At 38.4% G+C, this 19405-nt stretch overlaps 2 protein-coding genes across 3 annotated transcripts in view; one reads left to right on the top strand and one right to left on the bottom strand.

Annotated features, from left to right (window-relative positions):
* The window catches only part of LOC142336533 (uncharacterized), a 199309-nt gene that overhangs the window by 26145 nt on the left and 153759 nt on the right, over positions 1 to 19405 (top strand). The gene's annotated exons all lie outside the window — the stretch shown is intronic.
* Positions 1 to 19405, bottom strand: part of LOC142335948 (uncharacterized) — a 44824-nt gene that overhangs the window by 3712 nt on the left and 21707 nt on the right. Inside the window, exons 11-15 of one of the 2 annotated variants that reach the window (XM_075384360.1) lie at positions 8511 to 8586; positions 8071 to 8190; positions 7540 to 7722; positions 5232 to 5282; positions 5050 to 5163 (exon numbers count right to left, since the gene is read on the bottom strand). In XM_075384360.1, the coding sequence (XP_075240475.1) occupies positions 5050 to 5163; positions 5232 to 5282; positions 7540 to 7722; positions 8071 to 8190; positions 8511 to 8586 (544 nt within the window). The remainder of the gene's footprint in view (positions 1 to 5049; positions 5164 to 5231; positions 5283 to 7539; positions 7723 to 8070; positions 8191 to 8510; positions 8587 to 19405) is intronic. The other variant, XM_075384361.1, reaches the window with a different exon arrangement.

Genomic DNA, 19405 nt, shown 5'->3' with positions numbered 1-19405 from the left:
CAATCGCAATATTCAATTAAACAATCAGGAGAACTATCAGTTGCCAGATATTAGCTGATTTTTTTTCAGAAAAATATAATTTGAGAACAAGTAGATAAAACATAGCTGGCAGATTGCCAGAAAATAGCCGCAATAGATTCGTAGATCGGCAGTCTAAGAAAAACAGTGAAAAAAAGACAGACCAAAAAAATTCGTCGTTTCATTGAAGGCTGATCTGTTATATTTTGATTAAAAATCTTTATAACTTATTGCTGCCTCTATTAGTTGATCTCAAATAACCTTCATTTAGAGTGACACACACCCATTTGACCTTATCTCTTTGAATTAAAGTAAATAAAAGTCAATTTCAAAGTGAGGAAGTCATTTTTGAGAGTGAGGTAAGTCAAGTGTGACCAAAAATTTAATCACGCGCATGAACAAAAAACTCGCTCCACTAAGAGCGAAAAATGACGTCACACATGCAATTCAGTTGAAATTGCATGAACGAATGAACAAAAAGTGGTTGTGACGTCATATGGTCGTAACAAAAATCATGACGACGAAATAAAAAAACATAGCAGGACAAGTCCTGACGTACAATTCAAAGGATTTTCATTGACTAAACAAAAAACTAGACCTAGAACGGACTATGAATGGGTTGGGAAAACCATTTAGAAAAAAATCCAATCCAAAAAATCGAAAAAACAGTAAAAATCAAAGTGAAATTGCCGCATGTGAACAAAAAACCACAAGCGATAAAGCGAATTTTTGTTCAATCACCGTTTTCTCACTCGATTTTAAAATTAGAGCGAAAAAATTTCACGCCGCAAAACCACTCGCTTTTTCGCTCCACTTCCTGTTTCGGCGTGACCAAAATCACTACTCCAATTTGACTTCAAAAATCATGAAAATGTGTGAACAGATCTTAAAAAAAAAACATAGCCGGAAGAATTCCGGAAACGACTCGAAGGAAAAAACGAACGCCCATAACAAACATAAAACCTAGTCTACTGATTGACCACAATAACTAACATAATGCTTATCCTACTGAATAACACTTGTCACTTTAAAACAAAAAAAGAAGAACAATGAAAAAATAACTGACCAGAAAAGACGATAAAGCACGTGATAAAAATTTTACATTGAGTTGCAAGTTTAAAAACAACTTTTGGCGAAAACCCGTGAAATTGGTTTAGTTTAATTTTGATGAATCACTGCTATTTGAAACAAAAACCAAACACAGATTTCAAGTAGAATAAACGAAGGTAAAAGAAAGGAAATGAAAAAAAACCAAAAATATTTTCTGTAAAAAAACAAAAAAAAATTGGCCACAAATAATGAATCAAATACCATTATGCTGAAATCAAATCATTATTTCAAAAAACTTTTAATACTACATCTGGTCAAGTGTCCACCAATCCAAATCATTGTTTATTTATATGAGTAAAAACGAAGAACGAAAAAAATAGAAAAAAGTTAGTGTTTAAGAAAAGTTAGTGATATTTGTCATTGAAAAGTGCACTAAAAATATTTCAACAAAACCTCTAGAAAAGCTCATATCAAAAGCTAGACCACTAAAAATTAGCAAAAAGCAGACAATCAGAAGAACTCAGCAAAAATTCCAAAAAAAAACACGAAAATTTGCGGAACTCTTCATAAAAGTTACTCAATTATCTTTAACAAAATGATTCCAAACTGAAATCAAAATCATCAACACGCATCAAGGACAACTAATTTGTACTATAGGCATCCCCAATTGCTATAAAAAATTGAAGAACACAAAGGGCATTTAAAAAAATTGAAAAAAAATATCATAGAAAAAATTGAGCTTTTTTTTAATTTCACGGGAGCACATAGACCCAAAAAACATAAAACCTAGTCTACTGATTGACCACAATAACTAACATAATGTTTATCCTACTGAATAACACTTGTCACTTTAAAACAAAAAAAGAAGAACAATGAAAAAATAACTGACCAGAAAAGACGATAAAGCACGTGATAAAAATTTTACATTGAGTTGCAAGTTTAAAAACAACTTTTGGCGAAAACCCGTGAAATTGGTTTAGTTTAATTTTGATGAATCACTGCTATTTGAAACAAAAACCAAACACAGATTTCAAGTAGAATAAACGAAGGTAAAAGAAAGGAAATGAAAAAAAAACCAAAAATATTTTCTGTAAAAAAACAAAAAAAAAATTGGCCACAAATAATGAATCAAATACCATTATGCTGAAATCAAATCATTATTTCAAAAAACTTTTAATACTACATCTGGTCAAGTGTCCACCAATCCAAATCATTGTTTATTTATATGAGTAAAAACGAAGAACGAAAAAAAAGAAAAAAAGTTAGTGTTTAAGAAAAGTTAGTGATATTTGTCATTGAAAATTGCACTAAAAATATTTCAACAAAACCTCTAGAAAAGCTCATATCAAAAGCTAGACCACTAAAAATTAGCAAAAAGCAGACAATCAGAAGAACTCAGCAAAAATTCCAAAAAAAAACACGAAAATTTGCGGAACTCTTCATAAAAGTTACTCAATTATCTTTAACAAAATCTTTAACAAAAGCGATTACAAAATCTTTAACAAAAGCGATTTAGTACTGGAAGACTTCTAAAACAATAGGAAAGTCGAATAGGCTGAAAAGTTTTTCCAAATTTAGAAAAAAAAACGAAAAACAGCAAAAAATTAAGAAAATTAATTCAAAATTTTTCAGTTTATTGTCATTTTTCTAAACAAAAAAATTGTTTCCAACCTAAGAGAATGTAATCACTTGGTATCTAAAAACTCAGTTACTAACATGCGTCTATTCAAAGCCATTACAAAGCATTATAACAAAACAAAACGCAAAAAATTGCTAAAATTCGCCGAAAATTCAGGAAAATAGCTGAAACACCAGCAAAATGGTATAAAAATCTTATTAATGACCAAAAACTTGCGAACCACTATTAAAACAACCCTAAGCATCACACAATATCATAATCAGACCTCTAAACCAAAAAAATAACAAAAAAAGGTTTTAAAAAGCCGCATGTGAACAAAAAAATTTCGCTCGCTTAGAGAAAATTTTTTCACACATCAATTTATCGCTCTCTCAAAAACAGCGGTATGAAAAAAAACCACTCTCTTTTCGTTCCACTCTTCAATTTTGTTCAGCACAAAAACCACTCCAAATTTTTTCACGCGTTGCATTTCCCGCTTTAAAAATCACTCCAATAAAATCGATTAAAAAAAAAGGACTTCTCCAATACTCCTCTTCGAGTCGTAAAAAAAGACAGCGCCCCAATACAATTCAAATTCTTTGAATTGTAAAAAAACCAAGAGAAGGCCAATAATAGCCCCAGCTATCGCTGTGCGGCTATTAAACATTGTTTTTAGAGAGTAAAACATTTATTTCTGTTTCAGAAATTTTACATTCTTGGAGAAAGTACTGAAATTGTTTGTTTATGAGAGAGTTCTCGATCAATGGGCCATAAACGTCGTTTTTCAGCGAAGCATTCGATAATATTTAGATTTCTAATAAGTTAAAATGTCTAGAAGGGTCGTAGTCGAATACGTAAAGTGACTATATACCACTTACTAATAAATAGCGATTAAGTGCGCATTGGTACACGGCATCACAGAATGCGAGTTTTAAATTTAGTTCATGATATCATCAGTGAGCATCCACAAAAATTCATGCTGGAACAATTATTCCTTGCAGAATTCTTATTTTCTATGATCTCATTTTTTACTCCTGCCAATAAATCAGAATTCAAGAAAAATTATTTAAGATATAACCATGAAACAAATTATGGTCTATTTGTGTTTTTGAATGATAATTTCCGGCGAGGTAATTTCCGACATTTCGTACTTTCCGGCTTTCGGTTTCAGCGTTTATATATTTACAGATAATGTTTTTACTGATTTTGATTGTGTTCCAATTGATGCAAAGTTTTAACTGCTTGAGTCGGGTAAAAGCAGCTAATGGTTTAGGTTATTTTCGGTTTCCAAAACATTGTAAAGTTTTTGAGATTTCCCCCGAGTTTTGTGTGTTGCATTTTTACGCAGTATTGCAAATTACCAGTGTCAGTTGTTTTCTAATTTAACATAAAGTTTTTTGAAAACTCTTTGTTGATTGTTAGTTTTGGTTTATATCCAATTTTTTTTTAAAAAAAACTCTCTTCAACTTTTAAATTTTTAGTTTCTAACAATGCATTTTTTTCTCGTGTTTAAACATTTTGTCTTTATGAAAAAATTTAAAAGACTTCGATACAATTTTTTTGGGAAAATGTAGGTGATATTTTGAGCTCTGCTATTTTTATTGCCTATTTTTGCATTATAAACAGTTGCTTTCTGATGACACCTGATTTCAATTTGTAAAAGATTTTGTAAGCACTCAACTATTTTAATATCTCTAACACTATTTTTCCTGAAGTTTTGCCAGCTCGTCCTATTTTATGTTACTTGGACCTTTAATGATTTTAATAAAATAAGACATGCTTTTATATTAATGGACTGTTTTACTTGCTATTTGACTCAATGTGTACTTACGCAGTTTAGCGACTTCTACTTATTACTTATTTTCCAGAATAATGGTTGAGTTTCGAATTTTTGATGTGTCGTCTGTTGCTCTTGATTTTGCTTCATCCACTGGTTGTTGCATAATATGTCTGGACTATTTTAACTATTTTCAACTATTAAATAATTTCAACTATTTTATGCATTGGTGCTATTGCTTTATTTTATTTTGAAACAGTAAGTTCTTTAAAAGAGGTTGTTTTTTATCGGATTTTATTCTGTTTGGGGCTTTTTTTCTATGTCCCCAATTACATTTTATGGGATCTCATATAGCACTTAACTTTGTAAAAAAATAGCACGTGTGCCTGGGGTGCGTAAAATTTAAATGCCCAACCGGACCGAGGAACTCGTTTCAATTTAAATAATTTCAACTGTTTGTTCAAAACACTATAACAGTCACTCTTTTTTCAGAGAGCACGGCTCCCTGCCTATTAAGAACTAATACTAAAGCGGATAATTTGTAAAATCGGGACAGTTTGCAATATACAATGTGTGAATAACATACCTCTCAGCATTTTGACCAGCTCTTCTTTTCCGAAGGTCTTTTTAGATTTGACTAGGGGTCTTATAGCATCCGCAGGGTTCTGGTTGTCTGTGTTCTGTACTATTGGCTGATCACCTGCAGTAGAATCTTAATCTATAAATTGTTTTTAAAAAAATTAAGAACTAAATAGAAGTCGTACGCACCCTCTTCAATTACAGGCTCAGGTAGTTTTGGCTCCTCGCAGTTTTTCTTACCTGAAAGACATAAAATTTTGCTAAGGATGTCTTCTAGTTCAAAAAACAATTTCGGCCAAAAGCTTGTGAGATGGTTTTCTTCTGTGTTTTGACCGAGTATTTCCCGCTGAAAACTCAGCAGCTATCATTAGGATGACTGTTCATTGTTCAGTTATGAAATACGGACTCTGCAACCCTTAATGATAATCTAACAAGACCATTTTTGAGCTATTCCACCTGGTTCAGAATACGCTTACTCATTTTTGTTAACTTCTTCAGAAATAATTTGTTTGAAAATTTGCGATAGAATACATGCCATTTAATTTAGCTCAAAAAGCACAATTTTTTTTAGAAAATTTGCTTTGGCTTTCCGAGTTCACGAAAAATGAATAACGATTGCTCAATTTTAGCCATTTCCGCCATATCTATTTTATCTTTTGCTTTAATGTTACATGACGTACGCTCTCATAAAACCTTTTCTAGCTATTATTTGCGGATCATTTCCGCTGGCGCCCCCCCTCCCACCAGTAAATTAGGCACCCCCCATTTGTGTATGTTTTAACATTATGTATGCATATGAATTATTGGTTACGTGACAATTTACCCAATTCCATTTTACCCAATGCCATTTTACCCGACGCCATTTTACCCAACCTGCCATTTTACCCAATGCCATTTTACCCAATACCAACTTACCCAATGCTCTTTGATCTTTTCGTTCAATTATCCGATAACAAATTAGCAGTCGCTATTAGAAGGATGATTTAAAATATTTGTGGACAATATAATCTCATGTTCGGTTGTGATAGTTTCATATCAAGTCCCACGGGCCATTTAATTATATAATTGGCTAATCCCATGTTCGGTTGTGATAGTTTCATATCAAGTCCCACGGGCCATTTATATTATAGTCGGCTAATTAGTCGTTCTGGTTAATTTAGCAATGAGGTAAATTGGGTAAGTTGGCATTGGGTAAAATGGCATTGGGTAAAATGGCAGGTTGGGTAAAATGGCATTGGGTATAATGGCATTGGGTAAAATGGAATTGGGTAAATTGTCCTGACACCGAATTATTACATGTGAATACGCGTGAACGGGCATTTAGAAAATATTAACAGAGCGGTTGTTTGAAATTAATACGTTCATAATAATAATGAGCTGCATATAATGTAAACATCAAACAAAAACTTGTACTTATATTGCATTATTAGGAATTGCGTGCTTTATAAAAGGGTCTACTACTTTCATTTTCCCGAAAAATGTTGCAAATGTGTCTGTTGATGTATTATACTAGGTACGTGATCATGAACACAAGTAACCTTTCCAGAAAGTAGCAAAACATTAATATTTGGGGGGTGCCTAAGTTTCGACTATATAGGAATGGGGGGGGGCTAGCGGAAAAGATCCTTATTTGGTTTTTGAAATTCGTTTTTCTTAGAGAATTTTCCACAACACTGTAAAAAAAATTTGGTCAGCAAGAGATATGATCACTTCTCAGTTCACGCAGGCAGTTGTATTGATTGATTTTTTGAATAGCCATTCTCAGTATAATTTTGTTCTTTGTTCCATACCCAATGGCCAGAAATTACATAACGTGGCCAGTGCCCGAAAGAGAAAGTTTGAAAACATTCTGCGTTCGATGGCAATGTGTGAGTTATTTTGCCCGTATTTTACATTTTGTGTAAGCATTTTACACGATGGATTATAGTTACTCAAAACGTGGAATTAAGAGTGCCAGATTTTTAAAAAAAACTTCATTTTGGGTATTTACGGATAACAATTCCACCATTTTGAGCATGTAATTAGCCTAAAATTTTTTGCCTGAATTTTATTAGTAATTACTGGAGCCCAAATTGAAGTCTTAATTGTTCTTGTGAACAATGCTATGGCTAATTTTGAAACTGCTAATTGTCTTGTTAATCCATTTAGTTATGGGAGGAAATTAATCACCAATTAGGTTTTCTTGGCTTTCTTTATTTTTAGTCTAATTGACAATATCTTAGTTATTAGATACTTCAACGGTTAACTTCAAAAGGTGACATTTGGGAACTAGTGACCTATGCCCTGGAACTTAGTGACGCCTCAAAAACACTCTAACAACCACTCTGACCACACAATGAATTTGTCCCCCCCCCCGGGCGTCACATGTTTATCCCGTTTTTGAGGACCAAAAGTCAAATGAGTGCGACAAAAAATCGGTCAAGCGAAATATTGCAGAAAAAAGACTACGGGTCTAATATAATTGCTACAGACTTCGTTTGAGATCAATTATCCGTACATAATTCTGCGAGGTACTCGTTCTGACACTCTGGTGACAAACTGTGAATGAATCCAATGATGGCCTTTTTGCTCTTGAGTAGATATCGATTTGTGGCACAGAAGACAACGTAGTCTATGTCCACGCAGTCCAACTTGCGCAGGAAACAGCTGATTGAATTGAACGACATCTTGTCCAATATAACTGCAGCACAACAATCAAGTGTTAATGAGACGAAGTTAATCTGACAGAAAAATGGGCAAAACGCTGATCTTTAGAGTTTTACTGATCTTCAGCGAGTTGTTTACGATTTTAGTGCTCTTCACCGCCTTTCAGCGCAATATACGTAAGAATTTGCCATTTTAAATTTCCGAATACTTGCGCTCTGAAATTGTACAAATTTCAGTGTGCTTGACCCTTAGGGGATTTCGAATATCTAATGAAGGGTATTTGCACAATTAAGAACGTTTAAGCTCAATGGAATGTAAGCTCAATTTCAGATCAGTGATTGGTTTGTATGAGATCTGTTGTGATTGTATTGAAGGTTCTTACATTCCATGAACTTTTCCTGTTGTCTGATGTTCATGTTCCGGTAGAAGGGAGCCAGCTCTGTCGGCTCAAAAATTAGTTTCAGTCTTTTGATTATCCTTTTGATCTGCGGCATCTTCAGACCTGCAAACAATTTCCGATTGTCTGAAGGGAATACATTTACGTACGCAAACCAGAATGTACCTTTGTCGCTTTTTTAAGCTTGCAGATTTGCTTGTCCACAGTTTTTTAAACTAATTTTACAGTTAATTTAGGTTCCTTCAAACTCGTAGAAGAAAGATATGCATTTTAATTTTTGAAAACTTTTCAATTAAAAAATAATTTTCACGACTTCAGCTCAGATTTCTACTCTTCTTTGCATTTGGTTTTTAATTTCTTAGAACTGGTTGGTGAGCTGGGTTTTCAAGTCAGAAGTGAGTAATGTTGAGAGAATATGTACGCACATCTCATGAATTCGAAGACCTCCTCCTCGGGTGGGCAAAGTTTGACAGCCGCACTGGTCACTATGAACTGTGTCTCCTGTCTCAAACACACAAAAAGATTAAGTCATTATGCAGAAGTTTATTCTCAGGAACCCGGGTCGCGGTTTCGCGGAAATTAGCCGTGAAAAGTGGTGAAATATTTTTTTTCACCGCATTTCTTAAATTATTTTTGTAGACGATTGTAAGTGGTGAATTTAGCAGAGATTTTATATAAGAATTCTATTTATTAGCAGTCATTTTTATTTTTTCACTTTAAAGCTGACAAAATCAGACTTTCGAAGTTTCAATTTATTCAAACGTATTATCGGCCAATTCAACGTACAATCCAACAACGTATAAGCATCAGTACGATCATAGCAACAAATGAGAGTTTAGACGGCAAGGTTTTTTTGATGCTCTCTTACTGGTTTTTTGTCTGATGTCATTGACGTCAGAATCAGTTCATAATCGATCAACAATCGTCTAGAGAACCTAAAAATATTAAGCCTAAAACCGCCTTATTCGATACATATCATGGTATTATTTACTTAAAATTAGGTTATACGAATTTTTCCGGAACTTTTTGTGTATATTAGACGCAATTCTATACGTAATTTAAATACTCGATTCTGATTGGTTAATATTCTCGCTTCGATTTATTTAGTTACTAACATCCTCCGGCCCAGAAGAAGATGCTGGGAGAATTGGTACTAATTTTACAAGCGGGCGAACGAGCGATCCGGAGGACGTGCGCAATACGGCGGAACGTGCGACGCTGTCGGAACCGTAACGAAGTTCAGTGATCCGAGCAGTGGGGTAGTAACCCCTTGGGTTGGTCTCTTCAACTACCCATACCAAATCACCGGTCTTTAGGTTAAGCTCGGCAGGCGTCTGCCACTTGGAACGTCGGTTCAGCGCTGGTACGTACTCTCTGATCCAACGAGACCATATAGCGTTAGCGTAAGACTGCGCGCGGGCGTAACGCTTACGATGATCAAACTCATCTACACCAATGATGGAAGGAAGACTACGTGCTTGGTTACCGAGGAGAAAGTGATTAGGTGTTAATGCGCCTAGGTCGGACGGGTCGGCACTTACGGGCGTTAGCGGACGTGAATTAAGTGCATGTTCGACCAGACAAAAAGTGGTACTTAAAATCTCATCTGTGAGGCGACGCGTTCCAAGGATTGTGTAAAGTACGCGCTTGAAACTACGTACTAGCCTCTCCCAGATGCCACCTTGGTGTGGCGCACTGGGCGGATTAAACCTCCACTTAATGCCTTTGTAGGCAAGTTCGACGGCGATGTTGATGGTATTCCACTTCTCGATATTCTCGCGTAGTTCAGTTTCCGCGCCAACAAAGTTAGTGCCATTGTCTGACCAAATAATGGCAGGTGTACCTCGACGGGAGACAAAACGCTCCGCTCCCATTACACACGAACTGGCGTCCATGGAAGGAACAATTTCGACATGAACGGCACGAGTAGTTAAGCATGTGATGAGGAAACCCCACCTCTTCTCGGTAGTCCTACGCACAGTAACATAAAACGGGCCGAAGTAGTCGACCCCGTTGTTCGTGAAGGGAGGAGACTGGTATGCGAGTCTTTCTACTGGGAGGTCAGCCATAATGGGTTGAATAGTGGCAGCGCGGAACATTCTGCACGTGACGCAGTTGGATTTAATTGAACGCAGTGAGGATCGTAACTTAAGGATGGTATAACGTTCTTGCATTTTAGCCCTCAGGTAGTCAATACCTTGATGGTGATGTTTAACGTGGGTGTGCCTGAGGAACAACTTTACAAATGCATGGCGTGCGTCAAGAACGATAGGATGTTTTATATCAAAGTCAACTTCGACCAGTCGTTTGATGCGGCCGGCCGATTGGATTAGACGATTTGGCCCAATAAAGGGAGATAACGGAGCAATGCGGCTACTCCGTTTAACGGGTTTGTTTTCGAGGAGAATTTTTCTCTCTGCATTGAATGACTCCCCTTGGACAAGGTACTGGAGATGACGCTCGGCTTCGTCAAGCTCCGTGGGGTCTGTGGCGCTACCATCGGCATTACGGTAACGTTCGTGAGAAGGTAACAAGCGGAGCGCGTACGCTGTTATCCGTAGCAACTTCTGATAAGAACTTTACTTATCGAAAGGAATTAGTTGTGGGGGGCGGTTTCTTAGTTGACTTGGTTACGGATGCGGCCAATGATGTATTGGTTTCGTCAGTTTCCTTAGTTACTATACCAAGTTTGATGTTATTAACTACTTCAGTGCTTGGTTCGAACGGGAATTGCTTGGTTCTTAAGAAATCTGGACCTCTCACCCAGCTACTTGATTGCAAAACCTCAACGGACATACCACGAGTGCCGGCGTCTGCCGGATTATCGCTTGAGGCAACGTGGTTCCATTCGTCAACGCTAGTGTGTTCTAAGATTTCGCAAACACGGTTTGCAATAAATATTGGGTGCTTGGTTGCAGAGTTAAGCCATTGCAAGACAGTGGTGCTGTCGGTCCACATGAAAACCCTGTTGACTTTTACTGTGAGAGCTCGACAGATATCTTGTTTCAATCGAGCGGCCGGTAGCGCGGCCTGTAATTCCAGCTTTGGAACAGTCATGACCTTCATAGGTGCTACGCGAGCTTTACCCAGGACAAACGCAAGCTCCGTTTGGGGCCCACTCGAAGTAGTTACTCGAGCTCGGAGAAATGCAACGGCACTGAAAACTTGTTGTGAACTATCGCCAAACATGTGGAGTTCCAGGTCTTCAAAGTTTCCAGAAAAGTAGCTCCTTGGTGTAGTGATTGCGGCAAGCTTGGGTAGTTCTACACTCCATTCGAGGAACCTTTCAACAGTGTCTTTTGGTAATTCTTCATCCCAGTGCTGCCCGCTGACACGCCAGATGTCCTTTAGTAACAATCGGGCACCAACAGTAAATGGTGCCACTAGGCCGATGGGATCAAACACCTTAGACACTAGGCTCAATACCAAGCGTTGTGTTAAAGACTTAGTTACTGTACTGGAGGTACCCCGACTCACAACTAGAGTATCATTGTTGTGATCCCATTTCAACCCAAGCACGTGCGAAGAATCCTCCTTAGATGAGGCAATTAATTTTGGTTCGGTAGACTGAGTTGACCCATCAATTCGATCAGCCAGATTTGGTACGTTGCTTACAAACTTAGTAAGCTTGAACCCACCTAGATGGAGAAGATGTACCAACACCTTCGATCTTTTGAGAGCCCTCTCAGGTGACTCCACCGAATCCAAGTAATCGTCCATGTAGAAGTTTTCTAGGACGGCTTTCGTTGCTTCCGGGTACTGATTAACATTGTCTCGGGCCGTGTGTTGCAGTGCATAGTTAGCGCATGTGGGCGAGTCTTTAGCCCCGAATATATGGCGCGTGTATTGATACACTACAACATTTGTTGTGGGGTCCTCCCGCCACAAAAAAACGCAGTGATGGCTGGTCCCAATCAGGGACACCCACTTGGAGGAACATACCCTCGATATCTGCGGACACGGCAAATTGATGATGACGGAACCTAAGTAGTACATGGATTAGGTTTTGGAGCAGGTCGGGGCCAGTGAGCAAAGATTTATTCAAAGAAGTACCGTGAAATTTTGCTGCACCGTTTAATACCCTACGCACTTTCCCCGGTTTGTTCGGGTTGATTACGGGATGATGTAGTAGGTACCACTTTTTATCCGACCGCTGCTCGACCTTGTGAGCATCAGGGACTGTAATCAAGTAACCTTTTTCCAAGTCTTCACGGATGGTATTAGCATAATTTTCTGTCAATGATGTATCCCTCGAGAGCCGCTTTTCGAGAGACTTGAGCTGTACCAGTGATGAAAAGTAGTTATTCGGGAGCTGGACGTTGTCATCAGCCCATAACATACCGACATCGTATCTTTGGCCGTTATGGAAAGTTGTTGTTTCAAGTATTTCCTGCGCGCGAGCATCCGCTGCGGATCGTGGGTCAACTTGCTTGAACGCGCCGTACGATTCCATATCATACCAAGATTTAACCTGACAAGCTAGTTCAAAATCCTGTTCAATATTGGCTTTGAAACACGTCGAGACTAAAAGTGAACTTGACAGGAGTGGGCCACTTAAAACCCAACCTATGGGCAAGCGGACAGCGAACGGTGAGCACTTTTCGTCGGCTGAAAAATACTCTAACGGGCGGATGGCATGGTAGACATCCTGTCCAAGTATCATCTCAATTTCTCCATAGCTATATCTTACTGGATCTAGAACTGCCAAATGTGGGTAAGTTTCTTGCATGGACTTGACGTCAATGATGTCAGAACCTACGTTTAATGTTTCCCTCACGTAGGGACGCACAGTGAATGCTTCGAAGTCTTGGTCTTTATGAGGTGTCACAGTCAATTGAACCACCTTTGTGTCTATGAGTTCTTCTGTGTTTATACCCTTGACGGTAAGTTTTAATGCGGTACCCTGCAAACCGAGTCTAGCTGCGAGACTATCGGACACCCAAGAGTTACTGCAAGCGGTATCGCATAAAACCAACGCCGTAGTACTAGTACCAGAAGAATTAGTAACTTTCAGTTCCGTGACCTGAAGGAGGCCTTTGACATCCGTCACGGAAGACAAAGTGGTTGTTTTGCTTGGTTGCTGTTGACCAGTAGATGGCCTACGTGTACCTGCGTTCGACTTCGATGTATCGATGTTGTTGTTTGTTGAGGGTTTAGCTGGAAAAACCCTTTCAGCTCCTTGAAGTAAGGTGTTATGGGAGCTGTTGCAACCATCTTTCCTACATTTACGGGGACTTGGGCATTGCCTAATTATGTTTTTATCACGCAAACAAGAGAAACAGAGCTTTGCCTCAGCCACGACCTTGGCTCTCTGCGTGGGGGTCTTTTCCTTAAAGACACGGCATTCCCACAACCGGTGGCTGCCTTTGCATACAATGCAACTAGAGATTGATGTTGACGGAGATCTCTGTTGCGGCTTAGGGTTACTCTTCTGTTGCGTATTTGCAGCAAATGCCTTTGAAGCAACTTTTGATCTTGTTACTGATTTGTTGGTATCCTCAGTTCTTGCTTTAGTTGCGGTATTCTTCATTAAATCGTGCGCTTCGGCCTTCTCTTTTAACCAATCGCTGAAATCAAGAAGAGTAGGTTTCACCCAATGCTTTTTGACCGTGAAGAGTGACCATGACTCCTTCATGTTGGGTGGTAGCTTCTGTACGGCAGTGTTGAGAAGCGCAGCACTCTTTAAATCCGAATCGTATGACAGCGATTTAAATACCCCGCCAAGACTTGAAATACACCCCGAGTAGTTAATGATGTTATCGCTATTGTGCATCTTCAGTGGTGGAAAGCTGTTGAGTTTGTCCAAATGTGCACTTACAACCGCCTGTGGTTGGCCAAATTTACGTTCTAAGGTCCTCAGTTCGTCTTTGTACATTGCGCCGCAGTAGGCGAACTCAGCTATAGCTGTTTTAGCTTTACCTGTTACGAGGTATGTCAATTTTACATCATCAGTTAAGGACTGAGAGTCAATTGCGCTTTTAAATTGACCATTCCATTCGTGCCACTGTAGAGGATCCCCACTGTATTGTGACAACTTCCATTCGGGTAGTGGGTCATTCCTCTTGCTAGATAAGGCGTCAGTGAATGCCTTAATCAAGCTTGCATATTCAGATGCTGGCGCTGGAGGCGTGGGATGCGGTGGGCCACCCCAGCTCAATGGTATCGGAGCAGTATGCCCGTATGTTGGATGTATAACCGGCGTGACGAAAGGTGGCGCGATGTTAGTAGTTGTACTAAAGGGGTTAACAGGGATGCTACAGTTTGCTGCGTGGTTGCTATTTGGCCGGGGAGGTTGCATAGGTGGTTGAGGTGGTGGGAGTGCGACATTTTGTAAGTCGACTGGTACTTGGTTCACTTCTTCACTGCCTGAGGGACTATGTGCCCTTTGATCAATGAGTGATTGCTGCAGTTGAGCCTGGAGATATTCCCGATACAAAGCTTCCTGCTGGGCAACAGAAATTGCAACTCCTGGCCGTGTGTACTGAGAAAGCATTTCAAGATGATGTAAGTTATTCGCAACATTACTTGGGTTTTCTGGAGGATTACTAGGGGAAGTATCTTTAACAGGAGGGTCGGCGGTTGTTGAACCAGGGCGAGAAAAGTTTAACTCACTTGAATTACCTGCTGGAAACGAATTTACCCAATCCTGAACAAGTCCCTGACTTCTATCTGATCCCCTTTCCTTAAACAAATTCAGTTCACTTGAGTGGTGACTAAACAATGAATGATTATCCATTAAATCAGCCTCATCTAATTTAGCTGCTGCAACACGCTGGAGGTGGTTTTCCTCCAATTCTTGAAGTGCCATCTGTTCCATTTGTATTTCAAGCTCCTTTTTTCTCATGGCAATTTCGTGTTTTTGTTTAGCGAGGCGCATGGCAGCTTGTTGTTGTTTCTCGGCTCTTCGCGTTTTAGTTTTGCCTTGAGAAATTCATGTTTACGCTGGCTAGACATTGATGATGTTGTTCGGCGTGAACTTCTCTTAGATTGGCCTTGGGGATTAACGCCCTCACATACGGTGTCTCGGTCAGCAACTGAGTCAATATAGCTTCTAACCGCAAGCAAGAATTTATCATTGTTCTTGGTTACATCATCCAACCATTGCTCAAGGACAGGGTAGATTGAATCTGGGTTCTCCGCTTTACTGGCTAAATCAAATAGTTCTTCATTCTTCTGCACTAGTTCACTGAAAACATCTTTCAACTTAGAAACCAAGCGTTCAACTTTAACCCTCCTGTCTTGACAATCTATGGCATCTGTGATGTCCTTATGGATGTTACATAAGTCAGATTCTAGATTAGATCTTGCATTAAAGAGCTTTTTCAATTTTTCTTGCTGTTCGGCCATGATTTTGAAATGGTTAATTTATCAACGTAGAGTAACTTTCAACCAAACACGTGGAATGAGGGTTATACCGAACCCAAATGACGACGACATGATAATCAAGACGTCGAAGAGCGGAAAAGAAGTTACCGAGTAATGAATTACTCGGCGAAAGTGAGTAAGAAATTATAGAGTGCGTCTAACGTGCTTGAAAGCAACGTGAGACTAAACAGGAACACAGGCAACCGGGGAAAGAGGACTGGGTGGACGAAGCACGACGAAACGAGAAACGAAGCGGACGGGGCGGGAAGGACGGGCGAACGGCGCGCAACGCAACAGGGAACGGAACGGAACTGGCGAAAACTCGGGTAGTAAACGGGCGACGCAACGGACGGGACGGAAACGCTGAACGAGCGACGCAAGAAGAAACTAGACGGGCAGAACGGAGGCTTTGAGCGAGTAGCGCGCAACGAAACGGAAAGGCGGGTCGGAACGGGCGGGAGACGATTACGCAGCGAGCGGGGAGGTCGAGAACCACTATGCTAGCAGACCTTAGCAACAAACTCAACCAAACAAACTAGCCGTAACTCCAGAACAAATTTAAGTCACACCCTAGGGAGAAGGAGAGATGCTACTGCAAGAGACAAACTAGCACAAGTCATTATGAGGCTTAACATATGAAAATAACAAACTAAATTACGGCAAATAGTAGTATACTAAAAGGATGAAAAGAGCAAGAAAATTACTAGCCGTAACTCCAGAACAAACTTAAGTCACACCCTAGCAATAATCAAACCTAAACAACCGATCAGCATACCAACAATATTAAACAAACTACAGCAAATATTAATTAATATGCAGCGCTTTTGTAGTCTATGAAAGCTGGAAAAGTGAAGAAACAATCTAGCCGTAACTCCAGAATAAACTTAAGTCACACCCTAGAAGGCAACAAACCAAACCAACTAACAATCATACAGTTACACGCAAACATACAGCAGCAAAAACTAATATACTACAACAGGGGGCTAGTAAATTAGTAAAGTTGAAAAAGTCCAGGACAATCCAGCCGTAACTCGAGAATAAACTTAAGTCACACCCTAGAAAGCTATAAGACCTAAACAACAAACCAGCATACTAGCATACTCAACATACTACAGCAAAAGCAACAACATACTTCATCACATATGACATACTACATCGAAAATCGGAAAAGTAGCGAAGAAAACGAAAATCGAAGTTTTGGGAGAGCGACGTTATTGGAAAAAAACGGAACACGGAGAATTGGAAAGTTAAAGAACGAAAAGAACGCGGACGAAAAACGGTATATTAACGATTGACGAGAAAAATTATGGGAATTCGATAATTTTTTGTAGGCCGGAGGTTGTGAAAATTTTCACAACTTTTTCTGTGTAATAAGTTTCACTCAATTAACGAACCTTCTTGTTGGAAAAATTAATTTTTGACAACTTTGTCAAAAAGATTTTTATGCTTTTGTTCAATTTTTTCAAATTTTGGTCAATTTTTTTAAGCAAATTCTTGTTTACGGAACGGTAATATAGTAAACGACGGTTTTATGCATGAAGGTACGGTTTATCAATATTCGAAAATAATTTTCTAAATTTTTTTTGAATTGCCTCAAAATTGACCACAAATTTTCGAAACTGGAAATTTTAGCTGAAAAGTTTCGCTATTATCAATACGGAAATCTCAAATCAAGAATTCCGCGATTTTTGACACGGAAATCTTGAAAAATTTCGCGATTTTCAACATGGAAATCTCAATTTAAGAATTCCGCGTTGTTCGACACGGAAATCTTAAGAATTCCGCGTTGTTCGACACGGAAATCATAAGAATTCCGCGTTGTTCGACACGGAAATCTCAAGAATTCCGCAATTTTCGACATGGAATTCTCAAATTAAGAATTACGCAATTTTCGACACGGAATTCTTAAGGATTCTCAGATTTCTCTATATCAGATGTTATTTTTTTTTGATATAGGAACCATTTATATCAATTTTTTTCGAATTTTTGGTAAATCAGCCGAAAATTTTCAAAATCGATGTTTTTTCGTCTTAAAAGTTAGGTTTGCGGGGGCCCCTTACCTATTTATACTCTATGAATAGTTATAACTTACTACCCTATGCGATATTCAAAGAAAATAGTTAACGGGTTGGGTTGCTTGCCGTCTAAGTTCAAAACATCAATTTACTTCAAAAAGATTAAAAAATTGGTTTTGTCTTACAGTTTTCCATCCAGCGATGACTGACCACTCAAGTTTTTGCATTGTCGTTCACTATCGACTCTGGTAATGCATCTTGTTGCGAAAGCTTTCGTCAGGGACAGTTTTTGGAGTTTATTCCTTTTTTTGTTGACCCGTTCTAGTGAAGATGACCCAGTCAAACGTCTTGAAGGCTTCCTCTAAATTTGTCCAGATACCAGGGTTACTGCCTCCGGCGATCGGTAATCGGTCCCAGCTCTGTTTTCTCAAATTCGTGTTCGTACAGGGCAGTGTAGATCTTGTCCAAACAGTTGCTCAAATCTGGCTGCAAACTTTGGATAGAATCCTTTGCTTTGCAGATACAAAATAATTGGATGTAGACCATTATAACACGGCCCAGGCAAACAGAAAAAAGGGAGTTGAAATCGAATTAATCCCCTATTGACTTCAATATGACTGAAGTATTAAATTCCATTCCGGTTTACGTAGTTTTTCTAAAGGTGGCTCAGTAAGGAGCGGCACCAAAATAAAGCTGACAAAATCAGACTTTCGAAGTTTCAATTTATTCAAACGTATTATCGGCCATTTCAACGTACAATCCAACAACGTATAAGCATCAGTACGATCATAGCAACAAGTGAGAGTTTAGACGGCAAGGTTTTTTTTGATGCTCTTTTACTTGTTTTTTGTCTGATGTCATTGACGTCTGAATCAGTTCATAATCGATCAACAATCGTCTAGAGAACCTAAAAATATTAAGCCTAAAACCGCCTTATTCGATACATATCATGGTATTATTTACTTAAAATTAGGTTATACGAACTTTTCCGGAACTTTTTGTGTATATTAGACGCAATTCTATACGTAATTTAAATACTCGATTCTGATTGGTTAATATTCTCGCTTAGATTTATTTAGTTACTAACACACTTGATGCACAAAAACTCGTCTCAAAAACGGTTGAGCGAAAATTTTGCATAAAATTCCAACACGTTTACGATGATTGCTTCAAACTTCGTTCAAGAGCAATTAAACAGCATCGTTGCTGTTGGAGAAACGTAGTACTGGAGATTGCAGCAGTTGAGGCAATTTGATTCAAATGTTGCATTTATAGGTTTTCTTCTTATACCTCCAATTTGCGATTGTTTATCCTTCATTTATTGTTTTTTTTTTAATTAGTATAAATTTTTCTAAATCAGCAGAACTGACAAACTTTTAAAAGCTCTTATAAAAATCTGTGTAATTTGATTGGCAAATTCCGGTTGATGAATTTTCCTGCTCCCCCATTTCAGGTTCTTCCTCGAATTACACAAAAATGCAGCATTTAATTTTAGTGAGTTCTCTATTTCACTTGATTTTTACACCACTTTTTAAGAATTTTAAGGAGCAGTAGTCAAATTTCAAAAACAGAGTATTTTCATGCAGCACACTTTTTTGAATTGGATTTTGAAATAACCCGCTGCAAATTTGTGTTTTGATCAACTAACTCATTTCCCTAGAGGAAACTTTAAGTAAGAAGTTTTTAGTCTAGATGGGCAATCAGACATGCATCTCAAAACTTCTGAAATATATGTTGGTGTTTAAATTGTGGCAACTAACACTTCTTTAAAGCAGAAATATACAATGTTCTGCAAAAATGTAGTTGCAGGCAGTTAGATCTTTCTGGAATTTACCTTCATTGCTATATTTTTTTCTCGAAACATATTTTTTCGACCGACGTGCTTTATCGGAACTTCATCGAAACACGTATTCATTGTGGCTCCAGAATTGAACTTCCTC

This window comes from Convolutriloba macropyga, chromosome 3 (assembly GCF_964194025.1).
Source record: "Convolutriloba macropyga chromosome 3, txConMacr16.3, whole genome shotgun sequence".
NCBI lineage: Eukaryota > Metazoa > Xenacoelomorpha > Acoela > Convolutidae > Convolutriloba > Convolutriloba macropyga.
Note: the sequence above shows the minus strand (reverse complement) of the source record. Positions and strands in the feature narration are given on the sequence as shown.